We start from the raw sequence: 15,900 nt of genomic DNA on the forward strand, positions 1-15,900 counted from the left end.
CAAAAAATTTAGCTGTCACTAAGTAAGACAAAAATTTATAATGCAAACTCTATTCAAGGGGCCATTGACAGAGGCTCCCTCCCCGACCAAGGTCCCATGAAAACTACTGTAATTCATTTCTTTCAGTGATATACAATTACATGTTGACATAAAGATTTTACCAACAAATAAATACTAATTTCATATCTAAGTAAACTAAATCTAGTTTGTGATACTCTGGAGTTTAATAACATAACAGTGCTAAGCATATATCAATAAATAATACAGCTGACATTTATTAAATATCCAGGGGCTTTAAATGTCTTATCCCTAATCTTCAAAGGAATCTTGCCTCACTTTTTAGATAAGGGAATTAAAAGTCAGAGAAGCCAAATGATGTGCACTCACAGTAAAATGTGGCACAGAGATTAAAACAAAGTTGGAGCCTAGTCTCTTGTCCCTCCAGCTGTGCTGCTTTTCATGCATATACATAAATTGAATAAAATATCTAAGAAGTTAGAGCTATTGTCAGAAAATATCAGGGCGCATGGGTGGCTCAGTGGGTTAAGCCTCTGCCTTCAGCTCTAGTCATGATCTCAGGGTCCTGGGATCAAGCCCCGCATCAGGCTCTCTGCTCAGCTGGGAGCCTGCTTCCCCATCTCTCTTTGCCTGCTGCTCTGCCTACTTGTGATTTAAGTAAATAAAATCTTAAAAAAAAAGAAAAAGAAAATATCTATTTTATGGGGTGGTTGCATTAAGAAGGACCCTTGGAAATTACTTATTTGGACAGGATGGAATTAAGAGGAGGTACGATCATTTTTTTCATATTTTATAAAGTAATACATGTTTACTGTAAAGAGGTTAAATAATACAGAAACAAACAAAGAAAAAATGAAATGTCTCTTGCTATCTCCATTGGAATCCCATTCCCCTTTACAATTGGGCATGTATTCTTCCAGGTCCTCTTTTATGAATTTACAGTGGGATCATACTATGCTGTCCTTTGCTTTTTCATTTAACAACAAAAATTTCCTATGCCTCTTCCTCTTTCTTTTTGATGGCTGCAGAGTATTTTACAGTATGGAAATAGCGAATCTATTCTGAAAATGTGATTTCCAACATCGGAATATTAAAGCAATACTGTAATGAATATTCACCTGGATGGAGGTATACTTAAAAAATGCAAAGTGACCAATTCAAAAATGACAAAGGACTTTACAAGGCATTTTTCTACAAATGGCCGATTAGCACATGAAAAGATCCTCAACATTACATTCTTGTATAATCACCACCAGGATCAACAGAACATTACTAGCACTCCAGAATCTTCTCTGTCCTACCCATCCCAATCATCTAACCCCCTTCCTTCTTTCCAAAGGTAACTGATATTCTGACTTCTAACACCACAGAACAGTCTTGAGCTCTATGATTTTGAATTCTCTCTATCTATGTGGAATTATATAGTGTATGTATGTATGTATAAAAAGCAGCCTTCAACATTTACTGGACTCAACATTCATTTTTGTGAAATTCACCCATATTGTTGAACTCATTTCATTTTCATTGGTGTAGAAGAATCCATTCAATGAATGTATCTTCATTTATCCATCCCATTATGGAATACCTCTGAGATTTTCAAGTTTTTTTGACAGTTAGGACTAAAGTTGCTATAAGCATTCTATATATATCTAAGAATGAAACTGCTGGGTCACAGGGTATGTGTCAAATTCAGTATATAATGCCAAACAATGACTGTCCCACATTGTACTCCCACTATTAATTAGCATGTGAGAATTCCCACTGATACATATCCTTGCCAACCTTTGGTATTGTTCTTCTTCTATTTTAACCATTCTGGTGGCTATGCATTAGTCAGTAAGATTTCAAATTGCATTTCCCTAAGACTAATGATGTTGACCTTTTTGTCATATGCTTACTAAAGTATCTGTTCAAGTTTTTACTCAATTAAATCAGTTTATTCGTCCTTTTCTTATGGACTCTTCACATACTTTAGTTATGTGACCTTTGTCAAATATCTTTCTCATTTTGTGACTTGCCTTCTTCATTACCTTAACAGCTTATTAGGATAAAGTTCTGAACTTTAATTAAGTTGAATTATTAAGCTTTTCAGTTATGATTACTGTTTATATCTGCCCCAAGATCATGAAAACAAGCCATGAAGATATTGTACTATATTATCTTCCAAAAGTTTTATTGTTTTACCCTTCACATACAAATCTGTAACTCTCCTCCTGGAAATGATTTTATATACAGGTTAAATTAAAAAAAAATTATATATACATATATGTGTATATATATCTCAAGGTGACCTAGCACCATTTATGGAAATGACTATCCTTTCGATAATGCTCTGCAATGCCACCTTTGCATTCACAGGTCTGTTTCTGGACACTAAGTTCCACTCATCTATTTGTCTACTCTTGAATCAACACCATCATCTTAATAACTGAAGTTTTAACAGTAAATCTTGGGGCACCTGGGTGGTGCAGGTTGGGCTCAGGTCGTGATCTTAGGGTAGTGGGATCAAGCTCAACAGAGAGGAATCTGCTTGGGATTTCTTTCTCCCTTTGCCCCCTCTCCCCATCCTGGTGCTCTCTCTCTCTCAAATAAATAAATACATCTTTTTAAAAACCAAATAAATCTTGATATTTAAAATAGTAAGTTTCTCACTTTTTTTTTTCGAAATTGTCTTGGGTATTTGGGGCTCTGCATTTCCATATAAATTTGAGAATCAGTTTAGAATCAGCTATCAATTTCCACAAAAATCCTAACTCAAAACTTGGGGTATTTATCAGCAACTCTAACCTATTGGGCTCTGAACTAACTAACACTGTGACCTTCTCTACTCCATCAATAGATACCCTAGGGAAATAATGTCTCCATAATACTGGGGTCGCTCTACAGGATGTTCTTCTTCCTCTTAACCTTAGCTCCGTAAGTGTTTACTGCTTTATTAACTTTCCAATCCTTCAAAGAGATATTTTTATATTTCTGTTCAAATTTTCTGTTTTCAGAGGCTTTGCACCTCTAAATTCCCTATGAGCCGGTGTTGGTGGTATAGTGGTGAGCATAGCTGCCTTCTAAATTCCCTATGCCCTTCATTTTAAGAAGTTCATACTTCAAAAATAAGCTTTGCTTTGCTTTTCCCTTACCCCCTCTCCCTACTTTCCTCTCTCCTTTCTCCACCCCCCAACTCCTCTTTTTCTTTCTTTCTATATGAAAAGGTAGCTAATGTGAGAAAATGAGGAATTCCACCACAGAAATTATAAAAAAGACAAAATGTTGATCTAAGAAATAACATATGTAAGAATGAAAGGAGTTTATTAGGTGGGCTTCAGAGAAGCCTACAGGAAGAGAAAAATCAGTGAATTCTAAGATAGGTCAAAACAAAGTATCCAAACTGAAGAGACGATGTGTGAGACAACATCAGAGTGTAACCAATGTGGAAAGGAAAAGAGAAAAAGCAACTATTGCACAAAAAAACACTGAAGAGATAATAGCTGAAAAAACTAAAGACTTGAAGAAAGAGATCAGTAAATAAATCCAACTGTTCCATCAACTCCGAACAGGATAAACTGAAAGAAAACACATATGCTTTCCCTTCTTCCCCTATCTCAATCGCATCTACCACCACCAAACCACAACCTGTAGTGACTGAACTGCCTGCCAGTTTCTTATGGACAAGCTTCTATCTTTCTTCCTCTTTTCTTTCCTCTTCTTGTCTTCCTTTCTCCTTCTCTCCCTCTCTCCCCCCTCAACCCTACTCTACCACACCTCCTTCTTCTTAAGGCAGCATGAATCCTTGCTTTCTTGGTTGGGACATGGTGACTCATTGATTTTATTTTTACATACACAAATAATTGAACATATTGAGATCATTAAGAAGAGCTCCAAAGGGAAATTTTTTCCTATTGCCCTTGTTGTGTAATAATATAGGGAGCTTTAAATTTCAGACTCAAACTATAGCTGCATCTTTCAGATTTGGCATCTAACAGTAACAGATGGCAATGTTAAAAATAAATAGAACATTCAAGTTGTTTATACTGTAGGCAAAGACAGTTTTAAAGTGTGAAACAAGCCTGAGGCTGAGAGAATTCATATCATCCTTTTCAAAATACATTAAGAATGCACATTTCCTTATGCCAACCCTGCAATGCTGCTCACAAAAGATAAAATATTAGCTTTTGAAGGTGTGCTGTCATTACATGTCATCACTAATTTAGAATTAACAGTGTCATTCAGGTTTATTAATAGAAACTTATCTTCCAGAACTATCAATAGCTGATTAACTTTCTCAAGTTTTTGTTGGTTGTTTTTTTTAAGATTTTATTTATTTATTTGACACAGAGAGAGAGATCACAAGTAGGCAGAGAGGCAGGCAGAGAGAGAGGGGGAAGCGGGCTCTCTGCTAAGCGGAGAGCCGGATGCAGGACTCGATCCCAGGACCCTGAGATCACGACCTGAGCCGAAGGCAGAGGCCCAACCCACTGAGCCATCCAGGTGCCCAACTTTCTCAAGTTTTAAAAGCTTCTGGAGGGGCGCCTGGGTGGCTCAGTGGGTTAAAGCCTCTGCCTTCGGCTCAGGTCATGATCCCTGGGATCAAGCCCCGCACCAGGCTCTCTGCTCAGCGGGGAGCCCGCTTTTTCCTCCCTCTCTCTCTGCCTGCCTCTCTGCCTACTTGTGATCTCTATCTGTCAAATAAAAATAAATTTTAAAAAAAAGCTTCTGGAGGTTATCACTATTAGAAATGTCACTTTCTCATTCAAAATATGAGAAAGTATTTAATTGGCACAATTTAATACCAATATTAAGCTAATTTTTAAAAACTAAGTTTACAGTATACCTCTGAGGCAGAATTATCAAAGATGAGATTTAATACTTAACAGGTTAAGTTTACACAGCAGAAATATATAAAAATAATGCATGAGAAACCACAATACATTTTTGATGCTGAATTTAGTAACCTCAAAATAGTGACCACAAAAACTCATGATCACCTCAACAGATAGATTAGAAAGTATTAGACAAAGCCAACACCCTTTCATGATAAAATCATTCAACAAACTAAGACCTAAGATAAAGGGCATCTATGTTAATCCCACAGCTAACATCTTAATCATGAATGAAGGATGTTTTCTCCTAAAGTCAGAAATAAGACAAAGATGGCCATTCTTAGAGGTCTTGCCAGGGAACTTGGGGAAGAACAAGAAACAAAAAGCATCCGAATTGCAAAGGAAAAAGTAAAAATACCTCTATTCATAGATAACTTGATCTTGAATATAGAACACACCAAGGAATCCAACTTAAAAAAAAAAAACTATTAGAATATACATTTCAACAGATTTCAGGATATGTGACTAGTATACAAAATTAATTGTGTTTGTATTTACTTGCAATGAATAAGAAAATGAAATCAAGAAAATAATTCTGTTTACAATAGCATCAAAAAGAAAAAAGATAAATTTAACAAAAAAAAAAAAGAAAATTTACACTCTGAAAACTACAAAACATTGAACAAAATTAAAGAAGGTCAGAAAAACATCCTATGTTCATGGATTGGAAGACTTAATAAATACTGATAAGATGGTACCACTTCCCAAATTGATACAGAGATTCAATATAATCCCTATCAAAGTCCAGATGACTTCTTTGTAGAAACTGACAATCTGATTCTAAAATTCATATGGAATTGCAAAGGACCCTGAAAAGCCAAATCAATCCTGAGAAAGAATAAACTAAGAGCAAAATTTACCACAAAACAAATGTAATCAAAACAGGGTCGAACTGGCCTTGAGAATATACATATAGATCGGTGGAATAGAGCCAAAAGTACAAAAATAAACTTGTATGTTTAAGGCCAATTAATTTTCTACAAGGGAATTAAGACAATTCAATGGGGGAAAGAATAATCTTTTTTTCAACAAATAACTGAGACTCTTATATGTCTAATGGAGTTGGACCTCACACCAGATACAAAAACTAACTCAAAATGAATCATAGACTGAAATCTAAGACCTAAAACTATAAACTTCTTCGAAGAAAATATAGGAGTAAATCTTGACCTTGGTTAAGCAAAGTCTTCCTAAATGAGACATCAAAAGTATAAGTAATGAAAGAAACAATTAACTTAACTTCATCAAAATTAAAAACTTTTATGCTTCAACAGAGAGAATAAAGACAGGCAAAGACAACTCACAGAATGTGAGAAAACGTTTGCAAATCATGTTACCTGATAAAGGACTTGTATCTAGAATATATAAAGAACACTTACAACTCAGTAATAAAATAACAATGCAATTAAAAAACGGGCAAAGAATCTGAATAGATATTTCTTCAAAAACACACAAATGACTAATAAACACATGTAAAGATACTCAACATTATTAGTCATCAGGAAAAGGCAAATCAAACTCATAAAGATATACCACTTCATTACCACTAAGATGGCAACAATCAAAAACACAATAACAAGGATATCAGCATCTGAAACTCTCCTATACTGCCAGGGGTATTGTATAATGGTGAGTTACTTTGTAAAGCAGTCTGTCAGTTCTTCAAAAGGTTAAGCACAGAGCTACCATGTGACCCAGCAATTTCATTCCTAAATACATGCGTGAGAGATAAAAATATTTATCTACAAAAAAACTTGCATATCAGTGTTCATAAAGGCATTATTCATAGCCAAAAATGGAAGTGACTAAAAAATGAGTTGATAAAGTATAGCAGACTCCTACAATGGAATATTATTTAGCCATGAAAAGAATTAAATTCTGATACATGGCTAAACCTTGAGAACACTATCCTACGTCAAAGAAGCTAATAACAAAAGACCATGTATTGTACGATTCCATTTATAAGAAGTGTCCAGAAAAGGGAAATCTATAGACACAGAAAGTAAACTAGTGGCTGCTTAGGCTGGGGAGCAGGGACAGGCTGGGACACTGTCTGCTAATGGGTATGGGATTTTTTTTTTTTTTAAGTTAATAACGCCGTATTTTAGAAAAGAAGCCTATAGTCATTGCAACCGCTAGTGACCATTTACTGAGCAAGTACCCACTGAGAAAGTTTTTTAAAATAGTGTTTACCCAAAGAAGGGAGATTTAACAGAGGATAAAAATGTCTTGAAAAGAGACTAAGAATCCTGCCTCGAGTAGAACTGCAGAGAACAATTTTTCTCTACTAAACATTAAAGGTAGTCTGCCTAAAATGTTACAATTCCTAAATTTCTGTGAAGAAATAAGCTTCAAAAGGGGTTATTGCCCTTTACTTTACCCAAACACTATAAGCAAAGATAGTGTGACATATACTTTAGGAACAGAGGTGGGAAAATAATAAGATTTTTTCCTCCTAATTCTCACACATAGGTCCTAACACTAGAAAACACCTTATGGGAAACAGTCCAAATAAATTCCGAGGCCCAGAAATCTTTTCTTTTTCTTCTACTGGGGCAGAGTAGGGAGAAGGGTGGAGAAAGGCAAGGAATAATGAGAGTGGGGAGAAATAAGTTTGATTACTTCCTCTTCCCTCCAAAGTCTTTCAGTCTGTGTTGTGTTCCTTTAAAAAATTTGTATCACACTAAAAACTTCCAGGCTAAGTATTCTATAGAATTTGCCTAGAATAAATCACCCCAATAAAAACAGAAACTTCCATTTTCTTGATTTCCACCCCCTGAGACACAGCTTTACTTATTCATAAAACAGTCCACATATTTACACAGCACTGTGAATACACTAAGTAATGAAAACGCTGTTTAAAACAGTTTAAAAAAATAAAATACCTTTGATATTCATAGTCATCGAAAAAACATACATTCTCTTTAATTTATTAATTTTCATCGAATCATACCATCTCTGTGAATTCTTTAAACTTGTTATTTTTCTTCAATCACTGTGCTCATTAATAAGCTACATTCCTACTATAATACAAAACAAATAATGACAAAACCTAATGGACCAAGTAGTTCTTTGAAATTATCTAAAATGTCAAATGCACCTTTGTGAAATCATCAATAGAGAAATAATATATTAAAAATCAAAACCACATAAAATTAAGGATGCATATTGTATCAATAAATGGAAAGAACAGCAAAACAAGCTATGTATTTACCAAAAAGAGAAAATCTGTTTCTTTTAACAGTTGATAAGATAACCACACTAATGAAAAAGTGTACTCACCTGGTTTTGGCACTGAGTTGGTCACTGACTGGGGAACTTTCTGATTAATTAACTCAACACAGTGTCCAGGGAAGAGTCCCACCTAAGGAAGAAAAGCAGCAAAGAGAATTCTAAACCAGAGCACAGAACAGTATGTGAACACTGCCAATTCCATTCCAGTAATGTACTCCACAGTCCCTCCCAAAGGATTCTGTTATTCCAAGACTCTAAATCACAGATGATACCAATTACACAAACAAATAATAAAACAATCTGTTGCTATGTGTATACAGAGCGGTGTATTATTAGTCCAAATATCCAAGTCTGCTTCTTCAGTTTTAGCTTTTAATTTCTCAAACTTTCTTTATACAAATTAAAATATTTAGTCTGATATCAAGCTATACAAGCAGTACTACAATTTCTACCTCTAAAAACTTGCTGAAATTTCAACCTAGTTGTATCGTTGTATCTATGGCCAACTTTTATATTTATTGTCTTCTATATAATATAAAGAAAAAAGTCAACAATAAATCACATTCCAACTTTTTTGTGGGTGAATTTTCTCTTCATTCTCTCACAGGTTTCATGAAAAATGACAGGGCTAAAATAAACCGGTGAAACAATCACTCATTTAAAATCCTGATATTTACTCTTGCTAGTAGTGTATAAATATGTGGGAAAGCAAAAGAGAAGGAAACAACAATCTCGGTGGTAATGACGGACTCCGGCTCCAAAAACACACCACTCTGACCTGGTGGCAGAATCGCTCCTGACGTTAGGTATAGAATCCTAAGGAGTTGTATTAGGGAGATACTGAGCTCACCACAGACCACCCAAATTACACAGAGATACACTGCAGAGCCAATAGAATACAGAGATAAACAGCCTCGAAACAAAAGTAAAAAGGAGATCTCTGCCAATATTTATAGATGTTTCCTTAGATAGGAATATAATCAGGCTACCATGCAACAGATGTTAACGCTGAACATGAAAACTACATCACTTTTTACATCCCTCTGTTGACAGACTCGGGAAGAATGGAATGGTCTTCCAAAAGTTATGACTCATCATGAAGTTCTGAGCTGTATAACTTCCATCTGTGTGGGATTATTTTCACATATGTATTTGCTGCATTCTTATTCCAATTTCTGGATCGATATTCCATGGTAGTTCTTAAAATTATGAAGATGTAACCAGTTATCATGAGCTGAAAAGGGGCTACTAACATGTTATCAGGTCTGTTGAAAAGATATTTGAATTTGGGATTCTTAAAGTCCCTATATATTGCTTTCCAAAATGCAGCTTTAAGTGTTTGTTTTACTGGTGAAATTTCATACCATATTTTATTCAACATCCTATGTAGATAAAAGAGTAGAAATTCTTCCGAGATCAATTAGAAAGAACCAGGTAAGAATCATCTTGAGAAATCCTCCTCATTCTCTCTTACACAAATCAGTTATTGTGAGAGGGTGGATGGTGTCATGGCCAATGTGTAGCTTCAATGGTAAGAGTTAATGGTTCAGTTCTGGGTCAGTTCTAGGTCTGCTGCTTACAAGGTCAGGTTTGTGATGAAGCCTCTCTGTTTTCAGTTTCTTCATCTAAACACAGTAACAGTACCTAGTTCACAAGGGTTGTTGTAAGAATTAGTTGGATCAGTATAAGCTAAACGCATATAGTAAGCATGCACTAAGTGTTAGTGTCCTATGCACTGGCTCCCCGAAGCCTAGCGGGCTCAGGCTTCACCATTAAATGGACGATACATAACACTTACTACCTTGTCCATGTGTGGACTTGAGTTCCTTCCCTATCAAATATCATTTTTCCCATAAAATAAGAATTAATTTTGATTTATAAACATTTTCTAGAGAGAAATCACCAGGTTCTAAACTTGGCCTGCCCATTTACTAAGCTCTGTGATCTGGAGCAAACCAATTAACATCTGTCTCAGTTTCCTACTTTGTAAAAATGGGAATAATATTAGCTACCACAATGATTTGGGTGAAAGCACTATTTTCTATACTCGAATACCTTTCATCAAATAAAACTAGTTTTCCATCACTTCCTAGACTGAACAAACTATAATGAACTTCTTTGGACAACTGTATCACATATTAGTTACATTTGCACATTTTAAATATGTCTCAGTGCATTAGGTTCAGATATATGAGTGAACATGACATTGTGTACTATGTAGCAGTCCATGGTAACTTCACTTAAGGCCTGTCTCCAATCCCTGCTCACCTGTCTTCCTTTAACATAAAGTATAATATCACTACTATAAAGTATAATATTACTATTAGCATAAAGTATAATATTACTATTAGATAAACTATTTATTCAGTGCCCAGGCTCCTTGCATCTGGATGTAGCCAGAGCACATGCACAGACAGCTCTACTGCTACTGTTCCAGCTCCCTCGTCCTGCTGTGATGCAGGTATTAGATCTGTAGGAACCATGAGTTGACCTTAAAAGAAAGATCAAGAGAATCTTAGAAATTTCTGTCTAGCATCTTTAAGTTGCTAACTCAACAGTGACCATCAGCCACTTTTTCTGTTCACTTTTCTGTTTCTCAAAACCAAAAGCACTCCTGTTAATAAGCCTTTTAGTTGGAAGAGTTGATTCTATAAATTAGTGAATAAATTCTGTTTTTGTATTATAAAATTTCCATTACAAACAAAATGAGGCTGTGTTCTGTTGAAAATATACACAAGGATGAAAAAGAGAATATAACTAACTCTAAAAATACAGTTAATGAGCACTTACTTTTCTGACTCATGCTTAAGCTAATATTTCATGAAATATAAACAATCCTGATAAACACAAAATGTCAAATGTTAAAAGTGACAGGAACTCTGGCACTATGATCTATGAGCTATGTCATCCCATTTCATATATTCTTTCTGCCAGCAGTGACAATTTCTAAAGCTCTAATTTATACAGCTGAGAAGGGAGAGGGAAATTGGGTATATTGGCAGAAATCAAAATGAGATTCACCTATAGCAGTAAGATGGAAGAGAGAGAAAAGACCAACATCTAGAGCCCATAGGGAAGAGGAATGGGTAAAAACACATAGGAATAGAATAGAATAGAAAAGAACAGAATAGAATAGAATAAAAATATAGTAAAAGAAGAAAAAACCTTAAAGATAAGGCTGCAAGAAGTCAGGGATGAGATTCCAGGAAGGAAAAAAGATTTTCGATTTGGTAGTTTTCCCCCAAATCTTTGAGATAAAGTGAGAAAAAGCAAGAAGTACTGTTACAGTTGACCATTCTACCCTTACCCATAGGTTCTGCCTTCTGTTTCAGTTACCCACGGTCAACCATGGTCTGGAAGCAGACGATCCTCCTTCCCACGCGTTGTCAGAAGGTCAATGGCAGCCTAACCTTACATCACAATACCTACCGAATTTGCCTCACTTCATCTCATCACATAGGCATTTTATCACCTCACATCATCACAAGAAGGATGAGTACAGTACACTAACATATTTTGAGAGAGAGATCCCATTCACATAACTTTTACTATATTTTTATAATTGTTCTATTTTATTATTATTTTTGTAACTCTCTTACTGTGCCTAATTTAGGAACTTTATCATAGGTATGTATATATGTAGAGGACAAACACAGTAGATATAATGTTCAGTACTATCCATAGTTTGGGGCATTCTCTGGGGGTCTTGGAAGGTACCCCCACGGATAAGAGAAGACTACTATGTATGCCACAGTGTGCTGGTAAATGTTGAACACCTGGTCCTTCAGGAGGAAAGGCCTTGATTTGTAGATTTGCCAGAGTCCGTGGTATAAATGCTCCCCTACCATGGCTGATTTCAAGCCAGCAGCATGGCACAGCTGAATGCAGAGCTCAAAAGAAACACAGGGTGGCCTGTTATGTAGTATTTTATGCCTTAAAGAACACTAGATGGAAATTATTCAACAGCACAGATAACAGCAAAATATAGTAAAATAATTACAAATAAAGTGTTTACTACCTTTATTTTTAATACAATTCACTGACTTGTAAACTCACATGCTTTATTTCTTAATTGCAACTGTGTTTCCCAATTGTGCTACAGCATTCCAAAAAAATTCACAACTTGCTCTGGCTCACTCACCACTAATCCAAACCTATATACTCGGTCCGGGACCAATCCTAACTCTAACAGTCCTAGGAGTAGGTTTCAAGCAGCCTGACAAGTGTACAGCAACCTCACTGCGAGTGAAGAAGGACAGATCTAAATGTAAGACTCCAATCTGATTCTTTGAACCATCTTCTACCTTGAGGATCGGCTCAAACTGTAAAATAAGTCTGGATACAAAAGTGAATGTACTGAAAAAATATTTTGGTACAACAGCAAGGAAATGTTAGATAAGGCACTACTGCAATAAGGTAAGGCTGGAACTTTGATAACGGCGGGAACTGAAAAAAGTCATTGTTTTTACCAATGGAGCCTAGTCCTAACTGTGGTTTCTCTGAGGAACTAATCAACATATAAAGGAAATTTCAATACAACAACAATGTGCTTATCACTGATTTTTTAAACTTCCTATTCTAGTGGTTGATTTATGTAATTAATAGCTAGTGAAACTCTGGAACTGTTAGCATAACAAAATATGTTTTTTATTAAGCGTAGTAAAGTAATGCTCTTAACTTCCAGAGACATGCCACAGATTTTTCATCAACTGGAACAACTACTATGAAACGGCCTCAGAGAGTTTCCAATTTTTCATTTTCAGACTACAACTTCCTCTCCTCCCAGGCCTCTAGGATTCATATATTCCATGACAAATGAAGGTCAAATTCGGAGGTACTGCATCCCCTTCCCTTCATATATTTCCCCATTAGGATACTTAGTCCCCTTCCAATCGCTTTTTTTTGCTACCTAGTGTGAACCCTGTGATTGATCATTTGTACTTTAAAAAATATCAGCACCCTTAATTTCCTCGTAATACTAACCTTCTGCCAAACCAATCTAACAGCCCTCTCCAAAATAAATCAACATACCACCCTATCTGCATGCCTCTGTATTGCTAAAGAAAAATCTCAGGATATTCAAACAAGACAAATTCATGCTTTCCCACCTTGAAATGTCAATTATCTTCTTCCCACTCCCCAAATATTCTTTGAGAACTCACTCCGTCTTAGGATCTCTGTCCAGTCCAGGCTACGTGCCCCTGCCAACACCATCCCAGTCACAGTTAATCATACCATAAGTTCATGAGTCAATTAGTCCATATCTTAAGATTTTGGAACTAGGTCTGAATCTTTAATTACCTCCAAGTTGCTAGAACTAGAAAGTAGTTTTCAAAAAAAGGAGAAGGATGAGACAAAGGAGCAGCAGCTGCTGCTACTACACAGAAAGGAGTTAAAACTGTAAGCAAATTCCCTCAATTCCTGACTTCCCAGTTCCTGGTTCCATCCAATAATTTTTGCACTGGTTCTTTGAGATATTCCTAATTGTGTCTCCCCACCTTTATGTCCCAAGAAACACCACATTGCTTCTGGGTTTTTTGCCTTGTTTACACTGTCTCTTAAACTTAAATGCCAGCTCCTTAATTTGTACTGTTAAAAACATTAGTCTTCCAGTAGGATTTAAGGCTTGAAACTGAGAAACAAACTCAGGAGGGGTGCCTATGTGGCTCAGTCGGTTAAGCACCTGCCTTTGGCTCAGGTTATGGTCTCAGGGTCCTGGGATTCAGCCCCACACAGCAGGGAATCTGCTTCTCCTTCTGCCCCTCTCCTTGGTAGTGTGTGCTCGCACTCTCTCGCTCACTTATTCTCTCCCAAATAAATAAAACCTTAAAAAAATAAAGTCAGGAATCAGGGTACAAATCTGGGAGATGAGCAAATAATATTGAATTTAAAGCTGAAAGAGTAAATAAGATAGTTTAAGAGAAAGAGCACAGAATGAGAAGGCAGTTTGACCCCAAACTTTCAAGGATCTGCTAGAGGAGGATGTGCCGTAAAAAAGAAGACTGAAGAGACAGAGAAACACTAAGACTATCTTGTCACTTCTATTGAGGGAAGAAAGTATGAAAGAAAGAAAGAAAGAAAGAAAGAAAGAAAGAAAGAAAGAAAGAAAGAAAGAAAGAAAGAAAGAAAATAGTGATGAGATCTTAAGTAAGAGGAGTAATAAAATGTCTATTCTTGCATTAAGCCAAACAGAAACCACTAGTGAAGCAAGAGAAGAAACAGGGCACATACCTGTGATGAGTCAATGTAATAATGATGGCCCTAGAACCCAGTCTTGGTAAAAAAAAAAGCAAGGTAATGTTTTTCGGAGTCCATAGTCTCTCATCTGAGGGGTTTGAAGTGGCGGGGGGGTGGGAGGTTGGGGTACCGGGTGGTGGGTATTATGGAGGACACGGATTGCATGGAGCACTGGGTGTGGTGAAAAAATAACGAATATTGTTTTTCTGAAAATAAAGTAATTAATTTATTAAAAAAAAAAGCAAGGTAATGGCAGAAATTGGAGGGGCCAATGGAATGATAATATTGAGCACAACTGCTAATTATACCGTAACTAACAAATGAGATTAATTTTCCCCATTAGCTCAATTACATATCAAATAAAATTACAGTTGGTTTAAAATTTTAATGACTCTACCTTACTTTTCCCCCTTAGCAGGAGTAAGATGAGAGTAGAGAAGGCACTGTAAGTGTAGAACAAGTAGATGAAAAGAGCAACCTGTGTAATGAGGGAAGGAGGGATGATGGTTAAATGTATCTGGAAACTGAGTTTATAAAAAAAGAGTAGCGGTAAGTAAGACTGGAGAAGTAAAACAGGGTCAGAAATCATGGATGTTCTCACACATCATGACAAAAAAGGTTGAAGTTTTTCTTCTTTATTAAATGAAAGTGACAAACTGTGAGCAGAAGAGGGGCAGAACAGGTATGTTTTAGTAAGAAAAATCTAATAGCAGTGTATACCTTTTAGGGTAGGAGGAAGGGGTGATGACAAGAAGCAGAAGCACATTTTAGGAATCTGCAAACTAGAAAAGAGATAATAATGTATAGTATCAAAATGGCATGAAGAATTAAGGAGCATATACAAATGTAGGGGCACAGAGGTAAGAAGTGAAAGAAACTATCAACTGGGTTGAATACAAAAAAATTAAGTCAAAGATGTTTCTCCAGTTTTTTTCTTCCCAATATGACTGAGCTATAATTGACAATAAACTGCTACATATTTAATATATACATTTGGTAAGTTCTGACACCTGTAAAACTATAACTACAATCAAGATTCTGAATGTATTTGGGACACCTGGGTGGCTTAGTCAGTTAAGCATCTGTCTTCAGCTCAGGTCACGATCTCAGGGTCCTGGGATCAAGCCCCACATCAGGCTCCCTGCTCAGTGGGAAGCCTGCTTCTCCCTCTGCCTGTGGCTCCCCCTGCTTGTACTCTCTCTGTGTCCAATAAATAAATAAGTAAAAATCTTTCAAAAATCTAAAAAAAAAAAAAAAATTCTGAATATATTCATCAACCCCCAAAAGTTTCCTTTTATCTCTTTGTAATCTCTCCCTCTCCCTGCCCAACCACTATCCCTGCTCACCAGGCAACCACTGATCTACTTTGCATCACTAAACATTACTTTGCATTTCCTACAATTTTATTTGAATGGAGTCAAAAAAGAATGTATTCTTTTTTTTTTTTTTAATGTAAACAACAGAAATTTATTGTCATAGCTCTGGAGGCTAGAAGTTCCAAATCAAGGTCTGGCAAGGCCAATTTTTTTTTTTATTA

At 36.0% G+C, this 15,900-nt stretch overlaps 1 protein-coding gene across 6 annotated transcripts in view; it reads right to left on the reverse strand.

The window, feature by feature from the left end:
• The window catches only part of ARHGAP32 (Rho GTPase activating protein 32), a 296,673-nt gene that overhangs the window by 59,093 nt on the left and 221,680 nt on the right, over positions 1-15,900 (reverse strand). For all 6 annotated transcript variants that reach the window (XM_032356447.1, XM_032356450.1, XM_032356448.1 and 3 more), the window contains one exon: positions 8,175-8,256. In XM_032356447.1, coding sequence (XP_032212338.1) covers positions 8,175-8,256 — 82 coding nt within the window. The remainder of the gene's footprint in view (positions 1-8,174; positions 8,257-15,900) is intronic.

The sequence above is a fragment of the Mustela erminea genome, chromosome 9, assembly GCF_009829155.1.
Source record: "Mustela erminea isolate mMusErm1 chromosome 9, mMusErm1.Pri, whole genome shotgun sequence".
Classification (NCBI taxonomy): domain Eukaryota; kingdom Metazoa; phylum Chordata; class Mammalia; order Carnivora; family Mustelidae; genus Mustela; species Mustela erminea.